Source organism: Dreissena polymorpha, chromosome 10 (assembly GCF_020536995.1).
Source record: "Dreissena polymorpha isolate Duluth1 chromosome 10, UMN_Dpol_1.0, whole genome shotgun sequence".
Lineage (NCBI taxonomy): Eukaryota > Metazoa > Mollusca > Bivalvia > Myida > Dreissenidae > Dreissena > Dreissena polymorpha.
Window position 1 is genome coordinate 24,463,383 of NC_068364.1, and position 24,961 is coordinate 24,488,343.

At 31.4% G+C, this 24,961-nt stretch overlaps 1 protein-coding gene across 1 annotated transcript in view; it reads left to right on the forward strand.

Annotated features, from left to right (window-relative positions):
• Nucleotides 1–24,961, forward strand: part of LOC127848992 (insulin-like growth factor-binding protein complex acid labile subunit) — a 117,355-nt gene that overhangs the window by 85,420 nt on the left and 6,974 nt on the right. Inside the window, exons 6-9 of the mRNA XM_052381719.1 lie at nt 7,074–7,145; nt 7,532–7,603; nt 15,904–15,975; nt 16,363–16,434. Of these exons, the coding sequence (XP_052237679.1) occupies nt 7,074–7,145; nt 7,532–7,603; nt 15,904–15,975; nt 16,363–16,434 (288 nt within the window). The remainder of the gene's footprint in view (nt 1–7,073; nt 7,146–7,531; nt 7,604–15,903; nt 15,976–16,362; nt 16,435–24,961) is intronic.

Sequence of the window (24,961 nt, forward strand, 5' to 3'; positions counted from 1 at the left end):
ATAAATTAATTCAAATGTATTGGACGAGTTAAAATGGAGTTTGACGTGTTGTATTTAAATAAAATTGTTATAACAAATAGAGAAAAATGTGAGTGTAGACCTAAAATGCATGGAAAGTGATGCATTTCGAGATTTATTACGATAAAACCACACAGAATGTGTATCGAAAGTGATTTCAAACAATGAAGTACAAAAGTTAAGATAACGCAAAAAACAATAATTTATGGAAAAACGTGATGAACTGTCTTATTGCAATTTGAACTTTGTGTAACAACCCGTTTCGCAATAAAATCATCACATATCTACTCATTGTTTCGTATTGATTGAAACGGTATAAAGGAAGTTTTAAATGTCGTCTCAAACGTAAATATGATACAAACAAGGCTTAATGTTATTATGAAGTGATGGTCACCAATTTGGAAAGTATGTGAAGAATACAAATAAGTGAATAATTTTATTGTAAACGGGTTGCAGTGTTTTATTGCATTGTGCAATTTTTATAACAACCCATTGTGCACTAAACTCTTTTTGCATAAATTCAGACACACATGAACTTATTAATTCAAATTGATTTGAAATGCTGAAAAGGAAGATTCAAATGTCGTATATATTGAGTTTGTATACATATTATAAGAGAGAGGTGTAAGATTCGACAAAAAAATTAACAGACATTGAAAGTGACCAATGCCATGAGTAAATGTGATAAACAAACACAGAATGTATATAAACAGTGATCTTAACACTTTCGTGATTAAGCGAATTTAACCCAGAAATCCAATAATTTTATAGCAAAACGGGTTGCAGTGTCTTATTGCGATGTAAATGAAGAAATAAATGCCCGTTTTGCAATAAACTCGTTTTTCCTTGTTTATGTTTCCAATCCATTTGAATAAATTAAAACATGTGTAATTGTTTTATTGCAAACGGGTTTATTGCAAAGCGGGTTGTTATGAAAAATTCAAATTGCAATAATACATTCTAACCCGTTTTGCAATGAAATTATTGCAAATAAATTTGCGATCGTTTTTTTACAATAAGGGTTTATTGCAAAGCGGGTTGTTATGAACATTTTAAAGTGAATAAGACAGTCCAACCCGTTTTGCAATAAAATTATTGCAAATCGGGTTTATTGCAAAATGGGTTTTTATAAAAATATCAAATTGCAATTAGACACTCTTAACCGTTTTGCAATAAAATTATTGCAAATAAAAGTGCGATGCTTTTATTGCAAAACGGGTTTATTGTAAAGCGGGTTGTTGTAAAAAAAAATCGCAATTAGACACTCCAACCCGTTTGACAAGAAAAATGTGCACTCCTGTGTATTCTTCACTTTATTCCGAAATTGTTGAACATCAATTCACATATACAAACAGCCTTGTTTTATCATATGAACGTTAGAGACGACATTTGAAACTTCCTTTTTACCGTTTCAAATAAATATGAAACAATTAGTATATATGTGATGATTTTATTGAAAAATGGTTTGTTACACACAATCTACACTTAAGCTCCAAATTGGTTGATATCACTTTCTATATACATAATGTGTTGTTTTATCGTACTAAATTTCGAAATGCATCGCATTCAATTCTTTTAAATTTATTGTAAAATTCAACAGTTTTATCTATGTTTGGAAATACTATTATTTCAATACGAGATTTCAAATTTCCTTGTTAATGATTCCAATCCATTTGAATAAATTAATACATGTGTAATTATTTTATTGCAAAACTGTTTTATTGCAAAGCGGGTTGTTATGAAAATTTCAAATTGCAATAAGACACTCTAACTCGTTTTGCAATAAAATTATTGCAAATCGGATTTATTGCAAAACGGGTTGTTATACATATATCAAATTGAAATAAAACACTTAAACCCGTTTTGCAAAAAAATTATTGCAAATAAATTTGCAATGATTTTATTGCAATACGGGTTTATTGCAAAGCGGGTTGTTATGAACATTTGAAATTGCAATAAGACACTCCAACCTGTTTTGCAATATAATTATTGCAAATCGGGCTTATTGCAAAACGGGTTTTTATAAAAATATCAAATTGCAATCAGACATTGCAACCCGTTTTGCAATAAAATTATTGCATTTCTCGGTTTTCTCAATTAAGTATTGCATTGGTTGAATAACTTTCTACAGCAATTCGGTGAGGTTGCATCACATTTACTCATGAATTTGATCACTTTTACTGTCTTGTATTTGTTGGTCGAATCTTACACCTCTGTCTTATTTTGAAAAAAAATCCTTTAAACAACATTGAGACTTTCTTCGAAAAGTGTCCAATCAACTGTAATCAATTAGTAAATGTGTGATGTATTACTGCAAATGAGTTTATTGTGAAACGGGCTTTTATTTCTTTTTTTTTACATTGCAATAAGACAGTTCAACACGTTGTTCCATAAATTATTGCAGTTTGCGTTATCTTAACTTTAGTACTAAATTGTTTGAAATCACTTCCGATACACATTCTGTGTTGTTTTTCCTTATTAAATCTCGAAATGCATCACCTTCCATGCATTTTATGTCTAAACTCACATTTTTGTTTATTTTTTATAACAATTTAATTTAAATAAAACACATCAAACTTCCTTTTAACTCTTCCAATCTATTTGAATTAATTATAAAAGAGCGATACTTTTATTGCAAAACGGGTTTATTGCAAAACGGGTTGTTGTAAAAAAAACAAATTGCAATAAGACACTCCAATCCGTTTTGTAATAAATTTATTGCAAAACGGGTTTATTGCGAAACGGGTTGTTATGAAAATTTCAAATTGCAATAAGACACTCTAACCCGTTTTGCAATTAAATTATTGCATTTCTCGGTTTTCTTCATTACCTATTGCATTGGTTGAAATCACGTTCTACAACAATTCAGTGTTGTTGTATAACATTTACTCATGAAATTGAACACTTTAACTAACTTTTATTTGCTGGTCGAATCTTACACCTCTGTCTTATTTTGAAAAAAAAAATCCTTATAAACAACATTAAGACTTTCTTTGAAAAGTGTCTAATCAATTGGAATCAAATAGTACATGTGTGATGTATAAGCGCAAAATGAGTTACTGTGAAACTTGATTTTATTTCTTTTTTTACATCGCAATAGGACACTGCAACCCGTTTTGCAATAACATTATTATATTTCTGGGTTAAATTCGCTAAATCATGAAAGTGTTAAGATCACTGTTTATGTACATTCTGTGTTTGTTTATCACATTAAATCATGGAGTAGGTCACTTTCAATGTCTGTTAATTTTAGGTCGAATCTGACACCTCTGTCTTATTATATGTATACAAACTCCATATATACGACATTGGAATATATCAGCGTCAAATCAATTTGAATCAATAAGTGCATGTGTAATGATTTTATATCAAAAAGAGTTTAGTGCAAGCTAAACAAATCAGAAACATCACGAGAAGAGTAATAAGTATTATACGAGTAATCGCGTGCATTACACAAATCAACATAATAATAATTAAAGCTGGTATAAGCGCAAAACCGCGGTAAATGCAAAGGGTTGAATGTTAATGCAGTTAAAAGGCTAGCCTTACCTTACATTATATTAAGAATTAATCCCTAAAGTTTTTCGCTCCTCTACGTATAAGTGTTCAGTATAGTCTTTTTTTTCCATATTTAATAAAACTTTTCTATTTTGCCTTATATGAAATTTTACTGTCAATACTCATAAAACGAACTTCTTTAGCAAGATATATTTTTTAAGAGCGTAAATTGTCCAACTGTATGTTATTTTGGATATTTTATTTATATTTTTTACGAGTGTCTTGCCGTGTTTGCGAGAATTTCAATTCATAGCTATTTATCTCAACTCGGGTCCATTCCTTATATAACTATAGTTTTGCCCCAAATAACGATCGATGTCCGTAGATTGTCCGTTTCTCATATTAAAAACGTACATGTTAGGTGCAAGTTGCAAACAATTTTTTTTATATATTTTATTGACAATAACTGTCTGAGGTTGTCTCTGAAACTTTAAACAACCGGTCAACATGATAAGTTAACAATATTATTGCATGTGGACATCTATCATATAGTGAAGAAAGTTTTCGTATTTATAATTTGAATACATGGTATCTTAAACCGGTGTTTTTTTCATTAGTCCTGTACTAACACAACATATTGAAACGAAAGCATTCGCAGAAAACATCAAATTGTGTTGTCCATGTCTAGCAAGGCTGCTTGCAACTACACTGAACTAGCTCTCCGTCGTGTTAATTTCCTTTAACATCACGCGAACGAAGCTTGTGTGTGTTGTTCAACAAAACTGATGTTGTTTTCGCGCAGTCTACTTTGGTAACCATATGTTTTCACTTAAGTTTAATTTAAAGGCGGTCTACATCATTGGATTTTGTGTGCAGACGAAAATGACGATATTCACTGATAACAATTCAGTTGGCAGTTTTTTGTATTCCTTGCTTATATGAATTTTATGTTGTATTACCTGCACGCATAAGTAAACTGTTTTACAGACATTCATTGCTAAATATTTAACTTTAAATGTAAGAACTATTACGCAAATATGCCAACAACTTTTCGACCAGATCTGTAAGTCAACGATGCTTAATAGGACCGAACAAAAATGAAAGAAACGTAAACATGTCAAAAAATATTAACAAACTTAAATTGTTTGTCCTATATATTTTTTGTAAATAGTTACATTACGTCTATCAAGTATTCACCTTTAGGTATTTCTCATAATGCTGCAAACAAACATGGATGACATTTCCTTTCGATCTCTTTATGTTAGTTTGCCATCACTATTACCATCATGATAGCGTGAATCATAACAATAATTTTCGGAAAAGAGCTACAGCAACAATGCAATCAATAGATATTTTTGGCAAAACTGTTTGTTTACTTAATATGCAATGCCTTAAATATTTCGTAGATTAATAAAGTATATCAAGTTTAATATCGGAATAACATGCCTGTGAATTGTTTTGCAAAATCGATGTTATAAAAACTTGTTTTAACATTGAATGAAACTAACTTTCCTAAAAATGACTCATACAAAACAATATCAAAACATTATACTTTACCTGATTGTAAGAAGAATTTCATCAAATTGCAGTTTAATCTTGTATTTGAATGATAAACAAGTAGCTCAATGTTAAAATTATTAATACTTTATATTTTCCCTATTTTCACCGATTTCGTTGTTTATACTATTCTGTCATACATTAACTGACCTTTTACTCGCGTTACACTTGAACGGACTCCTTACTGCGACAAAACAGTTCGTTATTGTGAAGAGCCCATATTCTGCTCATAAGATCGATTTATGTTACAGCTTACGACATAAATGTTCTTTTAAACCATAGCAAACGACACGTGAAAGCGACGTTAACACATCGTTCTGCGCGTCTACACAACGTCTATTCTGAGATTGACCTTCGGTCAGGCGTCAATCTTCAAGGATGTCATGGCGGCCTCACTACATATTTGGCACGTCTTCTTCGACTCAAATATGACATTAGCGTTTGTAATTCGACGGCGCTATAACCAATTACATGACAGGGTTTTAAAAATCCATATACTTTTTTGTAACGCATATGTAACGACCCAGAATCTCCGGACGTCAATGTTACAATTCTCGGCTTTACCATGGTGACTCTAGTACGTCTGTCCTACTTCCCATAGCTGCTGCGTTTATGACGTCGTATGGGCAACCATATTGCCTTTTGGCTTTCTCCAAAGCTGTCCTTGCGAGTCCTTTCATGCGTTCTCACGAAGATAATTCATCTATCGCATAACATTTGTGAGTAATAACAAGAAGAAAAAATACAAACAGATGCATATACGCTAAAGATTTGATGTTTCACATGTAGCGATCACACAACAGCACATTAGTTTTGCTTAAAACTTGTCGAGAAATTGACAGTTTAACCACCGGATATTTAATACTTTCTTATGCCATGGTACACGCGTCATAGCATAAACATATGTAAATAATTCAAATATGTTGGATAACGAAAGTTTTTAAGATGTTTATGATACACATTTTTTATTTTCAGATCAATGTATTTATCATACTATAATACTTATTTTCAATGTTATTTTGTTAAATGATTAAAGAAAAAAATGCTAATTAATATTTGTATTATCCGGAGAGCATAATCTGTAAGTATGTGTCTCTGATTGAAAGCGAATATTAAAGCTTATCACATGACATTTTTTTAAATAGTCTTCTTTATACGCAACATCCATTCCATTTGTCTAAGGAAAATATAGCGATGACGTGGGTAACGATTATGTTGAAGTGGTGAAAGTGTCACTCAGTAGCATCTTGAACATAACGTCTCATTGAGCGGCAAACGTATACAATATCCAGAACTTGTTTTGCAACTGGATACGAACATTTAAACTTGTTTTTCCTCCTTATTGTAGCCGAATAATAATCTGTGAACCCCTTCCTTTTTCAAATCAAAAATCAAACTTACATGTTCGACCTGTTATAATAACTACATTCTCAAAACTGGATTGACAAGCTTTTAAAAGTATTCAGTATGTAGCTTTAATATACAAATACTATTCTTACAGAGTTGTACATAGTTGTGTTTATTAATAATCCCAGCTCTTTTTTACGGCTAAAAAACAAGAAATTAGCCAGTGTTTTTTTACTCCCCATTTTAAACGAGCGAATGAAGAACTGGCTCTTTTGAACTTTAATAATAATTGTCCATTATTTCAACCGCAGCCCTTAACCATGAAAATATTGTTCCATGTATGTTTGACATACACATATTGCATACACGATATCACTACATTATTTAATTTACTTATAATAATTTTTTATGTCACGGAAAAACAATAACTAAGGAAGAGGCTCCTTATGTTTTATTAAAACTAAATAAGGAGCTTGTATTGTATAACGTATTTTATGACTTCATATACATCGTTCTGAGCCACATAGATTTGACAAGAAATTCAGTCCAAAGGCTCGTTTACTAACAAAATTCCTGTACTCGTTTAATAAAATATGGTATGAAATGACAATTTGTGCCAGATCCTTTATTTATGATGTTTGATGTTATTTCAGGGACCTTACACTCAACCGATTACGCAACATTTCACAGGCGACGTTCAGGGGATTGACAAAACTATTTATTCTGTGAGTTAAAATCGACAAATGATTTCTCTTGAAATACATGCCGTCCAGCTATCCATGCAGACATGTCTCAGTCTGCTGTATTCTTGACGAAATATGAGACATTTATTTATTGTTGTTTCTTTGTCTTATGAATGTTCAATAGACAGTGCGGTTTTCTTCGCGTTCTGTGCAGAATGCTGTTTATCATTGAAACATTGAAACTGTGAAATAATCTTGTCTATTGCTTAATATTGTTTTTGAATAAAGGAACCTGATTGCCTTTTCCATATAAATACATATGCCGTCGAATGTTAAAATGTTATTAGCTTATTAAAAATATTTGTTTAAGTATTCCATAGCTGAAGAGTAATCGTGCATTGCTTAATTAAATGTTGTTTTTGTTAAAGGTATTTAGACAACAACAAACTCGAATCCATAGACGACGGTGTATTTGAAGGAGTGCGGAATCTGACCCGTTTGTAAGACATTTTCAGAGTTTATATACAGTACTGTACAGATTTAGAATGCACAATAATGAGTTTGTAATTTTCTTTTCGGTTAAGGCATCACCGCCTGTCGTTTTCAATTACAAAATGCGTAATTAACACATTTTCTTTATACTTGTTACAAACCTTTGATTTAATGCACAAATTTCTTAAATATTAAATACTGCTGACAAAATTAAATAACACTTCATGAAATATAGCTTTCAAAAATATATCTAAAACTGGTTCAGAATACCCATGTATGTTTATATATAGATCGGCGTATCTATTCTGGCAAGATGCATGTTCGTACGTCATTTAACACATACATGTATTGTGAACAAAACTACACATACAATCTTAAATATGTAATACATTTTTTTTAAAGGAATTGCTTTTGTTTCTGTTTGAATAATTGACTAGTTATTGGTTGAATTCCAAACTTGTTTTTCGATATCTGTTCGAAATAAAATATGATATTACTGTACTGGTCTGTATCATTGTATTATAAAAGAAGGAATGCGATTGAGGGCGCAGTTCTACATACGATCGTGATTTATTGGGGCACAGTTTGGGGTACAAATTAAAATGCATGACGTGGATACAGCCCACCTGACTATTATTTTCACGGGGATTACAAACCATGTCAACAGAGCGTTGTGTTTGTCACGCCAAAAGCCCCCATATCCGACACAACACGAATTCAATGAATAACAACACATGTAAGATTTCTGAGGTTTCGTTACAAAGTTTTATGCATTTACTATATGAATATGTTGGTAATAATAATGAATTTTTGAATGCGATCTTAAAGCATAGTTGTTAAACATTATTTTCGCTGTGATAAAAAGATTCGCGAAAGATTAGTATACAAATTGATGGTCAAGTTAGAAAAGATCTTATTCTTATACGGCTTGAATGACAAATAAGGATAAGTCCCTTGTTCCTTATTCAGGGACGAAAACAAATATCCAATTATAATTGATAAATAAATAAAAAATAGAATTGCTAGATTAAATATTTTATTATTACAACATTGATTTTCAAAGTTGCAATAAGATATTTAAACGCGTTTTTCCATAAATTATTGCATTTTGCGTTATCTTAACTTAAGTACTTAATTGTTTGAAATCACTTTCGATGCACATTTAGTGTTGTTTTATCGTATTAAATCTCGAAATGTATCACATTCCATGCATTTTAAGTCTAAACTGACATTTTTGTCTATTTTATATAGCAATTTTATTTAATAACAACACTTGACACGCCCTTTTTTAACACTTCCAATCCATTTGGATTAATGTATACAAGAGTGTTAACTTTATTGCACAACGGGCTTACTGCAAAACGGGTTGTTGAAAAAAAATCCAATTGTAATAAGACAATCCAACCCGTTTTGCAATAAATTTATTGCAAAACGGGTGGTTATGAATATTTCAAATTGCAATAAGACACTCTAACCCGTTTTGCAATAAAATTATTGCATTTCTCGGTTTTCTTCAAATAAGTATTTCATAGGTTGAAATCACTTTCTACAACAATTCGGTTTTGTTGTATCACATTCACTCATGAAATTGATCACTTAAACTGCCTTTTATTTGTTGGTCGAATCTTACACCTCTGTCTTATTTTGAAACAAAAATCCTTATAAACAACATTGAGACTTTCTTCGAAGTGTCCAATCAATTGGAATCAATTAGTACATGTGAAATGCATAAGCGCAAAATGAGTTTATTGTGAAACGGGCTTTTATTGCTTTGTGTACATCGCAATAAGACACTGCAACCCGTGTTGCAATAACATAATTGGAATTCTGGGTTAAACTCGCTTAATCATGAAATTGTAAAGATCACTGTTTATATACATTCTCTGTTTGTTTATCACATTTTCTCATTAAATTGGTCACTTTTAATGTCTGTTAACTTTTTGACGAATCTTACATCTCTATGTCTGTGAATTTTTTGTCGAATATTACACCTCTCTGCTATTATATGTATACAAACTCCATATATACGACATTTGTATCCTTCTTTTCAGCGTTTTAAATCAATTTGAATCAATAAGTTCATGTGTATTTGAGTTAATGCAAAAAAAGGTTTAGTGCACAACGGGTTGTTATAAAAAAGGCGCATTTCAATTAAACACTGCAATACGTTTTGCAATGCAATTATTCACTTTTTTGTAGTCTTCACTTGCTTCCCAAATTGGTGAACATCACTTCATAATAACATTCAGCCTTGTTTTATCATATTTTCGTTGGAGACGACATTTAAAACTCCCTTTATACCGTTTAAAATCAATATGAAACAATTAGTATATATGTGATGATTTTATTGCGAAACGGGTTGTTACACAAAATTCACATTGCAATAAGACAGTTCAACACGTTTTTCCATAAATTATTGCATTTTGCGTCATCTTAACTTAAGTACTAAATTGTTTGAAATCATTTTCGATACACAGTCTGTGTTGTTTTTTATCGTATTAAATCTCAAGCACAATGCATCACCTTCCATGCATTTTTAGTCTACACTTACATTATTCTCTATTTTTTTTATAACAATTTTATTAAAATACAACACGTCAAACTCTATTTTAACTCGTCCAATACATTTGAATTAATTTATACAACAGTGATGATTTCATTGCAAAACGGGTTTATTGCAAAACGGGTTGTTGTAAAAAAATCAAATTGCAATAAGACACTCCGACCCGTTTTGCAATAAATTTATTGCAAAATGGGTTTATAGCAAAACGGGTTGTTATATAAATTTTAAATTGCAATAAGACACTGTAACCCGTTTTGCCATAAAATTATTGCATTTCTCGGTTTTCTTCAAATAAGTGTTGCATTGATTAAAATCTCTTTCTTCAACATTTCAGTGTTGTTGTATCACATTTACTCGTGCAATTGATCACTTTTACTGCCTTTTATTTGTTGATCTAATCTTACACCTCTGTGTTATTTTGAAAAAAATCCTTATAAACAACATTTGAGACTTTCTTCGAAAAGTGTCCAATCACTTGGAGTCAATTAGTGCATGTGTGATGTATTAATGCAAAACGAGTTTATTGCAAAACGGGCTTTTATTTCTTCATTTACATCGCAATAGACACTGCAATCCGTGTTGCAATAACTTTATTATATTTCTGGGTTAAATTCGCTTAATCATGAAAGTGTTAAGATCACTGTTAATATACATTCTGTGTTAGTTTATCACATTTAATCATGGAATAACTGTTGAACAGACATTCATTGTTAAATATTTAACTTTAAATGTAAGAACTATTACGCAAATGTGTTTTTGAGTTAATGCAAAAAAGGTTTAGTGCACAACGGGTTGTTATAAAAAGGCGCATTTCAATAAAACACTGCAACACGTTTTGCAATGCAATTATTCACTTCTTTGTAGTCTTCACTTACTTCCCAAATTTGTGAACATCACTTCATAATAACATTCAGCCTTGTTTTATCATATTGGCGTTGGAGACGACATTTAAAACTCCCTTTATACCGTTTAAAATCAATATGAAACAATTAGTATATATGTGATGATTTTATTGCGAAACGGGTTGTTACACAAAATTCACATTGCAATAAGACAGTTCAACACTTTTTTACCATAAATTATTGCATTTTGCGTTATCTTAACTTAAGTACTAAATTGTTTGAAATCACTTTCGATACACATTCTGTGATGTTTTTATCGTATTAAATCTCAAGCACAATGCATCACCTTCCATGCATTTTAAGTCTACACTTACATTATTCTCTTTTTTTTATAACAATTTTATTAAAATACAACACGTCAAACTCCATTTTAACTCGTCCAATACATTTGAATTAATTTATACAACAGTGATGATTTCATTGCAAACGGGTTTATTGCAAAAGGGGTTGTTGTAAAAAAAAATCAAATTGCAATAAGACACTCCAACCCGTTTTGCAATAAATTTATTGCAAAACGGGTTTATAGCAAAACGGGTTGTTATAAAAATTTCAAATTGCAATAAGACACTGAAACCCGTTTTGCCATAAAATTATTGCATTTCTCGGTTTTCTTCAAATAAGTGTTGCATTGATTAAAATCTCTTTCTTCAACATTTCGGTGTTGTTGTATCACATTTACTCATGCAATTGATCACTTTTACTGCCTTTTATTTGTTGGTCGTATCTTACACCTCTGTGTTATTTTGAAAAAAAAATCCTTATGAACAACATTAGAGACTTTCTTCGAAAAGTGTTCAATCACTTGGAGTCAATTAGTGCATGTGTGATGTATTAATGCAAAACGAGTTTATTGCAAAACGGGCTTTTATTTCTTCATTTACATCGCAATAGACACTGCAATCCGTGTTGCAATAACTTTATTAAATTTCTTGGTTAAATTCGCTAAATCATTACAGTGTTAAGATCACTGTTTATATACATTCTGTGTTTGTTTATCACATTTAATCATGGAATAGGTCACTTTCAATGTCTGTTAATTTTCGGTCGAATTTGACACCTCTGTCTTATTATATGTATACAAACTCCATATATACGATATTGGAATATTTGTTTTCAGCGTTTCACATCAATTTGAATCAATAAGTGCATGTGTAAAGATTTTATATCAAAAAGAGTTTAGTGCAAGCTAAAATAATCAAAAAAAAACATCATGAGAAGGGTAATAAGTATTATACGAGTAATCAACATAATAATAATGAAAGCTGGGGTAAGCGCAAAACCGCGGTAAATTCAAAGGATTGTTGTTTAATACAGTTAAAAGGCTAGCCTTACCTTATGTTATATTAAGAAGTAGTCCCTAAAGTTTTTCGCACCTCTACTTATAAGTGTTCGGTATATTCGGTTTATCTATATTAATTAACTTTTCTATTTTGCCTTATATTAAACTTAATTGTCAATACTCATAAACAAACTTCTTTAGAAAGATATATTTCTTCAGCGCGTAAATTGTCCTACTGTATGTTATTTTGGATGTTTTATTTATATTTTTTATGAGTGTCTTGCCGTGTTGGCGAGAATGTCAATTCGTAGCTATTTATCTCAATTCGTGTCCATTCCTTATTTAACTATCGTTTTGCTCCAAATAACGATCGATGTCAGTAGATAGTCCGTATTCACATATATAAAACGTACATGTTTTGAGTACACGGTATCTTAAACCGGTGTTTTTTTTCATTATTCTTGTACTAAACACAACATATTGAAACGAAGGCATTCGCAGAAAACACCAAATTGTGTTGCCCATGTCTAGCTAGGATGCTTGCAAATACACTGAACTAGCTCTCCGTCGTGTTAATTTCCTTTAACATCACTCGAACGAAGCTTGTGTGGGTTGTTCAACAAAACTAATGTTATTTTCGCGCAGTTTACTTTGGCAACCATATGTTTTCACTTTCATAAGTTTAATTTAAAGGCGGGCTTCATCATCAGATTTTGTGTGCAGACCAAAATGACGCTATTCACTGATAACAATTCAGTTGGCAGTTTTTTGTATTCCTTGCTTATATGAGTTTTATGTTGTATTACCTGAACGCATAAGTAAACTGTTGAACAGACATTCATTGTTAAATATTTAACTTTAAATGTAAGAACTATTACGCAAATGTGCCAACAACTTCACGACCTGATCTGTAAGTCTGCGATGCTTTATAGGACTGAACAAAAATAATAGAAACGTAAAAAATGTCAAAAAAACGTTAAAAAACTTAAATTCTTTGTCCTAAATACCTTTTTTGTTAATAGTTACATTACGTCTATAGAGTATTAACCTTTAGATATTTCGCATAATGCTATCAACAAACATGGTTGACATTTCCTTTCGATTTTTTTTATGTTAGTTTGCCATCACTATTACCATCATGATAGCGTGAATCATAACACTAATTTCCGGAAAAGAGCTACAGCAACAATGCAATCAATAGATATTTTTGGCAAAACTGGATGTTTACTTAATATGCATTGCCTTAAATATTTCGCAGATTAATGCAGTGAATCAAGTTTAATATCGGAATAACATGCCTGTGAATTGATTTGCAAAATCGATGTAACAAAAAACTTGTTTTAACATTGAATGAAACTTAATTTCCTAAAAATGACTCATACAAAACAATATCAAATTATTATACTTTACCTGAGTGTAAGAAGAATTTCATCAAATTGCAGTTTAATGTTGTATTTGAATGATAACCAAGTAGCATAATATTAAAATTATTTATACTATATGTTATCCCTTTTTTCACCGATTTCGTTGTTAATATTATTCTGTCATTCATAAACTGGCCTTTTACTCGCGTTACACTTGATCGGACTCCTTACTGCGACAAAACAGTCCGTTTTTGTGAAGAGCCCATATTTTGCTGATAAGATCGATTTGTATTTCAGCTTACGACATTAATGTTAAACGGCACGTGTATTATGTTTACTTCGCGTGAAAGCGACGTTAACACCTCGTTCTGCGCGTCTACACAACGTCTATTCTGAGATTGACCTTCGGTCAGGCGTCAGTCTCCAAGGATGTCATGGCGGCCTCACTATATATTTGGCACGTCTTCTTCGACTCAAATATGACATTGGTGTTTGTAATTCGACGGCGCTATAACCAAATACATGACAGGGTTTTAAAAATCCATATACTTACTTGTAACGCATATGGAACGACCCAGAATCTCCGGACGTCAATGTTACGAGTCTTGGCTTTACCATGGTGACTCTAGTACGTCTGTCCTACTTCCCATAGCTGCTGTGCTTATGACGTCGTATTGGAAACCATATTGCCTTTTGGCTTTTTCACAAGCTGTCCTTGCGAGTCCTTTCATGCGTTCTCACGAAGACCAGAAGTCTCCTAGACTGCCCTTTTGAGTCATTTCATGCTTATCACGACGATCTCATAGTCTCCTAGACTGTCATAGACTGCAACTCTTAAAGAAGATTTATATAAGTACATTTTGATTAATTGTACTTACGCCGACAGTTTCAACCAGTTATAATTCATCTATCGCATAACATTTATGAGTACAAAAACGAACAAAAAATACAAACAGATGCATAAACGCTAAAGATTTGATGTTTCACATGTAGCGATCAGACAACAGCACATTAGTTTTGCTTAAAACTTGTCATGAACTTGAAAGTTTAACCACCGGATATTAAATACTTCCTAATGCCATGGTACACGCGACATAGAATAAACATATGTAATTAATTCGTATGTGTTGGCTAACGAAAATTTACAAGATGTTTTTTTATAAACACATTTTTCATTTTCAGATCAATGTATTTATCATACTATAATACTTATTTACAATGTTATTTTGTTAAATGATTAAAGATAAAAAATTGCTAATTAATATTTGTATAATCCGGAGAGCGGAATCTGTAAGTATTTGTCTATGATTGAAAGCGAATATCAAAGCTTATCACATTACATTTTTTTAAATAGTCTTCTTTATACGCGACATCCATTCCATTTGTCTAAGGAAAATATAGCGCTGATTTGGGTAACGATTCTCTTAAAGTGGTGAAAGTTTCACTCAGTATGTGTAGCATCTTGAACTTAACTTAACATTTAGCGGCAAACGTATATAATATCCATAACTTGTTTTGCAACTGGATACGAACATTGAAGTTTGTGTTTTCCTCCTTATTTTAACCGAATAATAAACTGTGAACCCCTTCCTTTTTCAAATAAAAAATCAAACTTACATGTTCTACCTGTAATAATAACTACATTCTCAAAACTGTATTGACAAGCTTTTAAAAGTATTTAGTATGTAGCTTTAATATACAAATACTATTCTTACAGTTGTACATAGTGGTGTTTATTAATAAGCCGAGCTCTTTGTTTACGGCTAGAATAAAAGCAATTAGCCAGTGTTTTTTACTTCCCATTTTAAGCGAATAAAGAACTGGCTCTTTTGAACCGCAATAATAATTGTCCATTATTCCAACCGCAGCCCTTAACAATGAAAATAATTTTCCATGTATGTTTGACAAAAACATATTGCAAACACGATATCACTACATTATTTTATTTACTTATTTAAACAAAATTATATCACGGAAAAACAATAACTAAGGAAAAGGATCCTTATGTTTTATTAAAACTAAATAAGGAGCTAGTATTGTGTAACTTATTTTATGACTTCATATACATCGATAGCTTTGACAAGAAATTCAGTCCAAAGGCTCGCTTACTAACAAAATTCCTGTACTCGTTTAATAAAATATGGTATGGTATGACAACTTGTGCCAGATCCTATATTTATGATGTTTGATGTTATTTCAGGAACCTTCCAGGCAACCGATTACGCAACATTTCACAGGCGACGTTCAGGGGCTTGACAAAACTACTTTCTCTGTGAGTTAAAATCGACAAATGATTTCTCTTGAAATAAATGCCGTCCAGCTATCCATGCAGACATGTCTCAGTCTGCTGTATTCTTGACGACATGGGATACATTTATTTATTGTTGTTTCTTTGTCTTATGAATGTACAATAGACAGTGCGGTTTTCTTCGCGTTCTGTGCAGAATGCTGTTTATCATTGAAACATTGAAACTGTGAAATAATCTTGTCTATTGCTTAATATTGTTTTTGAATAAAGGAACCTGATTGCCTTTTCCATATAAATACATATGCCGTCGAATGTTAAAATGTTATTAGCTTATTAAAAATATTTGTTTAAGTATTCCATAGCTGAAGAGTTATCGTGCATTGCTTAATTTAATGTTGTTTTTTGTTAAAGGCGTTTAGACGACAACAAACTCGAATCCATAGACGACGGTGTATTTGAAGGAATTTCGAATCTGACCTATCTGTAAGACATTTTCAGAGTTTAAATACAGTAATGTACAGCTTAAGAATGCGCAATAATGAGCTTGTAATTTTCTTTTCGGTTGATGCATCACCGCCTGTCGTTTTCAATTACAAAATGCGTAATTAATACACTTGTTACAAACTTTTGATTAAAGAACACAGTTCTTAAATATTAAATACTGCTGACATAAGTGAATAACACTTCATTAAAAAAAGCTTTCAAAAATATACATAGAACTGGTTCAGAATACCCATGTATGTATATATAGATCGGCGTATCTATTCTGGCAAGATAAATGTTCGTACTTCATTTTACACATTCATGTATTGTGAACAAAACTACACATACAGTCTAAAACATGTAACACAATCTTGTTTTAAAGGAATTGCTTTTGTTTCTGTTTGAATAATTGACTAGTTATTGGTTGAATTCCAAACTTGTTTTTCGATATCTGTTCGAAATAAAATATGATATTACTGTACTGGTCTGTATCGTTGTATTATAAACGAAGGAATGCGATTGAGGGCGCAGTTCTACATACGATCGTGGTTTATTGGGGCACAGTTTGGGGTACAAATTAAAATACATTACGTGGATACAGCCCACCTGACTATTATTTTCACGGGGATTACAAACCATGTCAACAGAGCGTTGTGTTTGTCACGCCTAAAGCCCCGATATCCGACACAACATGAATTCAATGAATACCTCCACATATAAGATTTATGAGGTTTCGTTACAAAGTTTTATGCATTTACTATTTGAACAAGTTAGTAATAATAATGATTTTTTCAATGCGGGCTTAAAGCATAGTTGTTAAACATTATTTTTGCTGTGATAAAAAGATTCGCGAAAGATTAGTATACAAATTGATGGTCAAGTTAGAAAAGTTCTTATTCGTATACGGCTTGAATGACAAATAAGGATAAGTTCCCTTGTTCCTTATTCAGGGACGAAAACAAATATCTAATTATAATAAATAAATAAATAAAAAGTAGAATTGCTAGATTAAATATTTTATTATTACAACATTGATTTTCAAAGTTATCGGGTACAGTTTTATAAATGTTTTTTTTTAAATTAGAGCATGTTAGTTTTACATAGGTTTTCAATAAAGAATACGGCAAATACAGGGAAATAGTTTTTTGGTTTGCTTCACGAAGAAACTGAATAAACGTATACGTAGACATAACTTGAAAATACATTTATGGCGTACTAACATGCAAAAGGATATTCATTGGCATGTTGTATATTTTAGCATATACAAATATTTATCAATTTCAAAAATTCGTCGCTTATTCGATCTGAAACATGAACTAGTTACTTTTGTTTTGTTCGGCAACAACAATACATTGAAGCAGAACTATTTTGGAACAATAATATTGGTATTGAATACTTTAATAGAGGTATTGATAGTTATCTTGTACATTATGTTACGCGGTAAAGCACTGTTATAATTAGAAAATGCTTTTTCTTATTAGATTTGAACCAGTTCCTTATTTCTTATTTAAGGGAGACTGAAGTACAAATCAAACAAATGTATTTGATTACGTGTTGATAACTATTTAACCAATTTAACGTTTGAATAATTTTCTTTTAACCTAAAGTGCGAATTGTTTAAGTAAAAAACGTCCCAAAGAAGGGTTTCTCTGGCCAACGGACTTACACGTTTTTGTAGAATACGTGCACAACCACCGTACTGAAACTTACATGTGCCTCTAAATTGTTCATTTGCAAACAATCTATACAATATTGCGGTTAATACATGTAACTCAATAACGTTCAGTTATCATGTTTCATTGTCCTTTGTATTTCACACATACATGAACGTATATTTTAGTGTACATTTTTGTCTACCAGGCGGATTTATATTTACCTACAATTTGTATGCGTCTCCTGGTCATAAGTCAAAATAAGATTTAACGTTATTATTCCGTTTTTTGTAGAATATATATTAGGCAAGATTTCACGAATTATTTTACGTACAAAGCATCTTTTAGTGATACAGTCACGTGCCGTTTAAATTTCACTGTTGAGCTTATTAAAATACACCATGCGCACGTTGTCAGTTATAGACTTGCAATCTTTTTTAACATTCATATCATTCTATATTCGTCTTTTTTGAAATTGAAATACGATGTACATACGCCACTACCACTCTTCAATAAGAAATAATTTGTTTTTGGTGTTTTGGTCTAAGACTTTTTTCACAAAGGTTCATTAAGAAGAAATCAAAGATGAAATCGACAGCCAACTAAATAACACAATTCTTAATTTTAGGGAAAGCTTCATTATTAATGTAACTTTATGTACTTTTCCTCCAAATGTTTATTTGGTAAAATGGAAAACCTTAAGTCGTGGATTCTTCTTTACTTATTTCTTTTCAGTTCAGTTTTATATAAATATAAATTAATTCAGTAATACAATAATTCTGATCGTATGAAGGAATCAATAGACGTCCTACAAATAAACAATAACACACATATAAAACATTATTATAAATATGGCTTTCTTGTTGTAAAATAATATGATATATATATATGAAAAGTATTTATAAGAGCAAATAAAACAACAATATATAGATAAATATATTAACAAATGATGAAACTATCATTTGACGCATAATATAATATCTTTCCATCAAGAATAATGTTGTGGCGACCAGACCGACTGACTGACCTAGACATCCAAATACATATCTCAAAACACAAATACATATGTGAAACACATACATGCATATACACAGTTCAACACACATTTACTCACAAATTTATGGAATCTGGCGTCGCAGCGCTTCTTCCGAATCCGTGTCCGCAAGTGATGTTACTCTGCAAGCTGTTAAAAAGTGCACACATATTAATAAAGAAAAAAGATGATTTTAAATAGAAACCATCTTGAACCGAAGAAGAATTTCAAATCTCATAAATACGTTAAATTGCCGATTTAAAATAAATCTTTATGACTGTTGACAAGCAGGTGCAACAGCATTACAATCAGTAATTACTTAATTACACATTTGTACATACCTATTGTATAATGATACCTTATAATTTAAAGAAGTTTAAAGTTGACAAATGTGCACTAGTCTCTTGACATATTTGTTCTGGCGCGCGAGCTCGTGAAACAATACCGTACATTACACAAAAGACGTAACTACATGAAACAGATAACAAACAACTATATTAAAATTTAATTGTGAAATCCACACTGTCACATAAAATTACATAACAACACATGTACTGATCTACAAATTCTATATATAAAGAGATACTTTCAAAAAAAACTTTCATTAAATATACATGATTCTGGAAATGAATTCCGAATGCCTCAACAACACACAATTAAATTGTGTTATACCCACCCATTATAAAATCAAAGACATAAAGTTATCCATACTTGTTATAAACCCTTACATATTATTGTAAAAATAATTAGATATTTTGATAGGTATACGTTAGTTTTAAGTGTGACAGTGTGCATAATATACATGGAATATTACATGCATATGTTATTCTGAAGGGTTATTTCGCACTCGTATAATACGGCTCTTGGAAAACAACACCACTCAACAATCTCGTGCAAAAAGACCTATAAAAATAATACAGTCATTGAGGATTCCATTGTTTGTCTGTTTGATGCTAGAATCAACTTTTTTTTCGGCGAAGCTGTTAAAGAAATTATTCGTAGAATAAGCTTACTGAGTGTATGTCGTGATCAAAATGGTATTTTCTCTTTCACAGAACTAAATAACAATTTTATCAAACATAAAGGGCACAATTTAAATGCTGTACTTCACAGGTTGGATACCACGCACGCTCTTCTGCGTGTCACTTGTGGTAATTTAAAGTTTCGATGTTCAATTTTAATAAATTATTTGATATAGATATTCGATTACTATATTAGACATTGTTGAAGTAAGTTGCAACAAGAAATTACGAAATTTCATGGAGCTTATATTTCCTATAATTATAATGGTTACATCCTTAGTATTTGTGTTACTGACTATCAAACCAGTGACTTAAGCTTGCGATTTATTAAACTCCATGAAATGTTTTCTTTTGACGATAGCGCGTGTCTGTGTTTCTTGTTTCTCCGATCACAGTATTTACCGTAAAGACGAATCTTTAACCCCTAAATTGTGAATAGGTAATGGATATGGTTTTCGTCTAGTGACCGGGTGCCAATGTTGCGATCGCTCTTTTATGTTTTTATTTTTTTTTGGGGGGAAGGGGGCGTTCAAGTATCCTCCCCAAAGGACACTGTGTACTGGTTTTACTAACAATGGATTCAATAGCGTTTTATTAACCTTCGGTTTTCGATACAATCAAATTTAAATAAATCCGTTAAAAATAAATCTGGAATACACACTTATAAATTTAATACCACACTAATTTAAAGTTGGTGGTTAAGTGTGGTTAAAATTGTGCGACCGACTGACTGCGACACATTCATAATAATAATGTTTTTTCATATATTAACTATGTTATCGACACTTATTGTACATGTCTCATTTATTTATGTTCTTTGCAATGGCTTAACACTTGGGATTTTGTTTGTTCGTGATCCAGTTAAAAAGCTGGATTGATTGCAGTTAGTTAAGCAATCAATAATAAAGTATAAGGAATGCTGTTTCTGGCTTTTAACATTGCCTTCTTAAATAAACATATTTGGAATTCTTATTTACACATGTTTCTGAGACCTAGGTCTACCCGACAAATTATTTGACCGTCACACTCACGGCTTTTTCAAGTTATTTATTGTTTACATAAAAGAACAGAATTGAAAAGAGCAATCCAACACTCAATGTTGTATATATATAAATATTAATATAAATTAATTAAATAAATATATATATATATATATATATATATATATATATATATATATATATATATATATATATATATATATATATATATATATATATATATATATATATATATATATATATATATATATATATACATATATATATATATTGATTAAGCATTCAAATTACACGATGAACATAGAAAAAATCTACCGAAAAAAACGTAATAAAATGACCTGCTATACCGGCCCTTTAAGTACCGTTATGCCCTGACAATGACTCGTCGCATGAAGTATATAATAACATTATCATAATACAAAATGTGGTTTGTTCTCGAATAATACATGCATCATCTTCCTGTTTAATTAGGCGCGCAAAGTAATGTATTCGAACTAATATTAGTCGTTTCTTGGTAAAACATTGTTGCATTTTGGATGTTACTGTCCGACCTGATATGTGATGTATAATTATAAACGTTCCCTTTTTTAAGCAAACGATCCTGTGTTCGAACAAAAATGCCATGTTTTCATGCAGATCAGTTTTGTATGCATAACATATATATTTTTCCATCTCCGTATGTGATTATAGGTCATTTAAAACAAAAACAAACGGAAAAAGCGCATATTGCGGAACATTTTGTACTGGTTGGTGTATACACAGTCTTTTCCTTCTTCGTTTTGCATTCGATACACCGAAAAACAAGAATCAACGTATATTAGTTCATATTCCGATTTTCTTATAGCCTTAACAAACAAAAAATAATAAAGACCAAAATTGAGTTCTTTGTATCGTTTTTTGATGTACTAATAATATAACAAAACAAAACAAAACACTTATTTCGCTATTCATATTTCGTTTCAATTTTAATGATACAAAAATCAATATGAAAATTGAAACACACGCCTGCTTCCATTAACCGTTCTTGAAATGATAAAACGGTTAACACAAAACGAGGGGCGCGAGAGATAAGAGACTGGAGATTAGTCGTGATTGATCTTTTTGCGCAGTTTTCTCTCTTGGATCTTATTATTTGAATACATAAATATAGAAAATTATAGAAGAAGAATTGTCGAGTCTTGGTACAGCTATGGTTTGCTAATCTTATGGGTAAATGCATTGATATAGAACAATTAAATTATGATACAAATGTACATGTCTGCTATTGTTTAAAATCATCGCATTTGAGTACACGTATTACACGCATTTCGATTATCATGGTATAATTAAATATCGTTTTTTAACATAGATTTTTTAATAAAGTAATTAAAACAATTAATTTATTCATTACATTGTATTCATATCTATTTATTGCTAAACATATTCATTCAATTAGTATATAGAACAATACCCCTGGTCCTGAATTTTTCACTTAATAGCGTTATAAAGTTCAGAGAATAGGTTTAAATGCCTTAAGCAATGGTTTGACGAACGGTGTTCTTTTAAAAGTGTTTCAGAATGATAATCTTTGCTGCTTCTTTAATATGATAAAAAAAAATTGCTCATAACAATTATACAATTATTTGAAACTCTTAACAAGACCATTACATTATATTAATAGAAAAATAGCCGCTAATGAATGTCCATTTTTTTAAATATCATAATTTACAACTATGAAATTGTTACAAATACTTAATTTTATGAATACCGTTTTTTTGTGTGTGTATTTTTGCCACTTTTCGAATGACTGTTGAAATGAACATGATTTGTTTAAGAGGAAAAAAATAAAACATTTTTCGACCATTGCATGTACTTTTACAGATCACGCAAGCCAACGCTAGCTTGATGGCGCGTTCCTCTTTCATGCTCACGGCCACCACCAACTTGAATCGCTAATAAATAAAATAAGCTCTGAAACTCATATATATCATTGACTCAGAAAATTATAGACGCATAGTTACAGATATACAAGCTTCTGTGTAATGGTATTCGAGTTCCATTGTAGGAGACAACCAGTGTCTTAAACGGAACGTTTCAACGCGTGCAAGTAGTTTATATAGTCGAGTCGTTTGCTAATCGCCATTTTTATAAAACGTAAAGTTTAAAGTCAAACATTTTTAGCGGCGTTACAATATCATCGGAAGGTGAATATTTTGTTAGCATTAGCTTAATCTTTAGAGCTCTTTCCAGAACTTCACATATGGTGTTTTATATGTTATGAAAAGGGCACTTTTATTCATATTATTAATGATATTATATTACATTATTTTTAGCGCAAAACGGTTTATATAAGGTGTTTGGTAAAAACTCGTTCAGAGCTTAAATCAATAGACATATAACCGTTCAATTGTTAAATGTAACACAAACCGGTATTCATACTTAATAGAACGAATTATAAATTGTATATAAGACTCTCCTTTTGTCCTGATCTTTCTTTCAATATTGTCAGTACCAACATTTTATTACGTAAGGTGGTGTTGAAAGATAAACATAAAGGACATATTGTTCTTCTTAAAACGTCGTGCGTCTCTAATGAGCAACAATTATTGGAATACGGGACTCAGGGGAAGGGTATTACAGCTCTATTGCCTAGTTCAATAAGTGATAAGCCTCCCCTGAAGAGTTGTCGTTCTTAAATTGATTCAACTTCCGGTTAGCAACGAAATCCGAGATGGCGACGAACAATAAAGTAGAGTGTGACATAGTTTTTGAACGATTATCAGTGCGTGAATTACGATTATATCTGAGAGTCCGAGGAGAAAATGTATCAGGAAATCGACCAGAATTGATCAAAAGAGCCAGGGGGCTTATGAAATTAGGAAAGAGGACGCTAAAAGAGATTGAAATCTCGGACAACGTAGATCATGATGTTCGTCCATGTCAATTTTTTAAAAAGCCCTTGGAGAGAAATTACCCACGCCTTCGGATATAAAGGAATGCTGGGATGAGAATTTAGATAAAGTTCAAAATTTTCGTAAGGAGGACTTGTATAACTATTTGGTATTAAGCAAATCAATGACTCATGACAAGGAAAATTGGAACGCCAAGCGTCAATTGAAAGCGTCAGTGTTTTACAAAGACAGACATGTGGGCAGTGTAAGATACAACCAGATTACCCAGAGTGTTCATATTGCTATGTGCGAGCAAAGGTTAAACCACCCCTTCCAACAGACAACAAGAAAAACAGATTAAGATGCTTGGGTCTGTCTGACTAAGATGGCAGGAATGGTTCATGCTGCTGGCTGCAACTGCACTGCTGGGTAAGAACTAGGATAGAGTAAGACTAACAGATTCATGTTAAACTCATTAAGATTTGAAAATACATATGGGTACCCATGTAGTTCGAATAAAATATATCTTTGTAACACAATGCTTTAAACAGTTAAAAGTTTTATGAAACAAGTAAAAACTTACATGTAGATGCGAAGTATATTTATTTGAAATTGTAATATTACCTGAGTATATTGTTTTAAACGCAATCAGGCCACTGACTTTTACATGTGATGATTTTTTTTTCAATTGACAAGAGTTAGAGAAAAGTAATAAATTGATTATAAATTATGTTTAATTTCATTTCAGAGAGGGCGAATCATGCAATCATTTGGCAGCGCTGCTAAATGCATTAGTTGACTTAACAGACAATCGGAAAGATGAAACAGAAGCATCAACCTCAAAACCATGTAAGTAATATCGGCCTCGGAAACGGAAACTCAGTCCTCAGAAGTCGCAAAACATTACTTTCAAAAAAGAAAATATCAAGAAAAGACTACTGAACTTGAA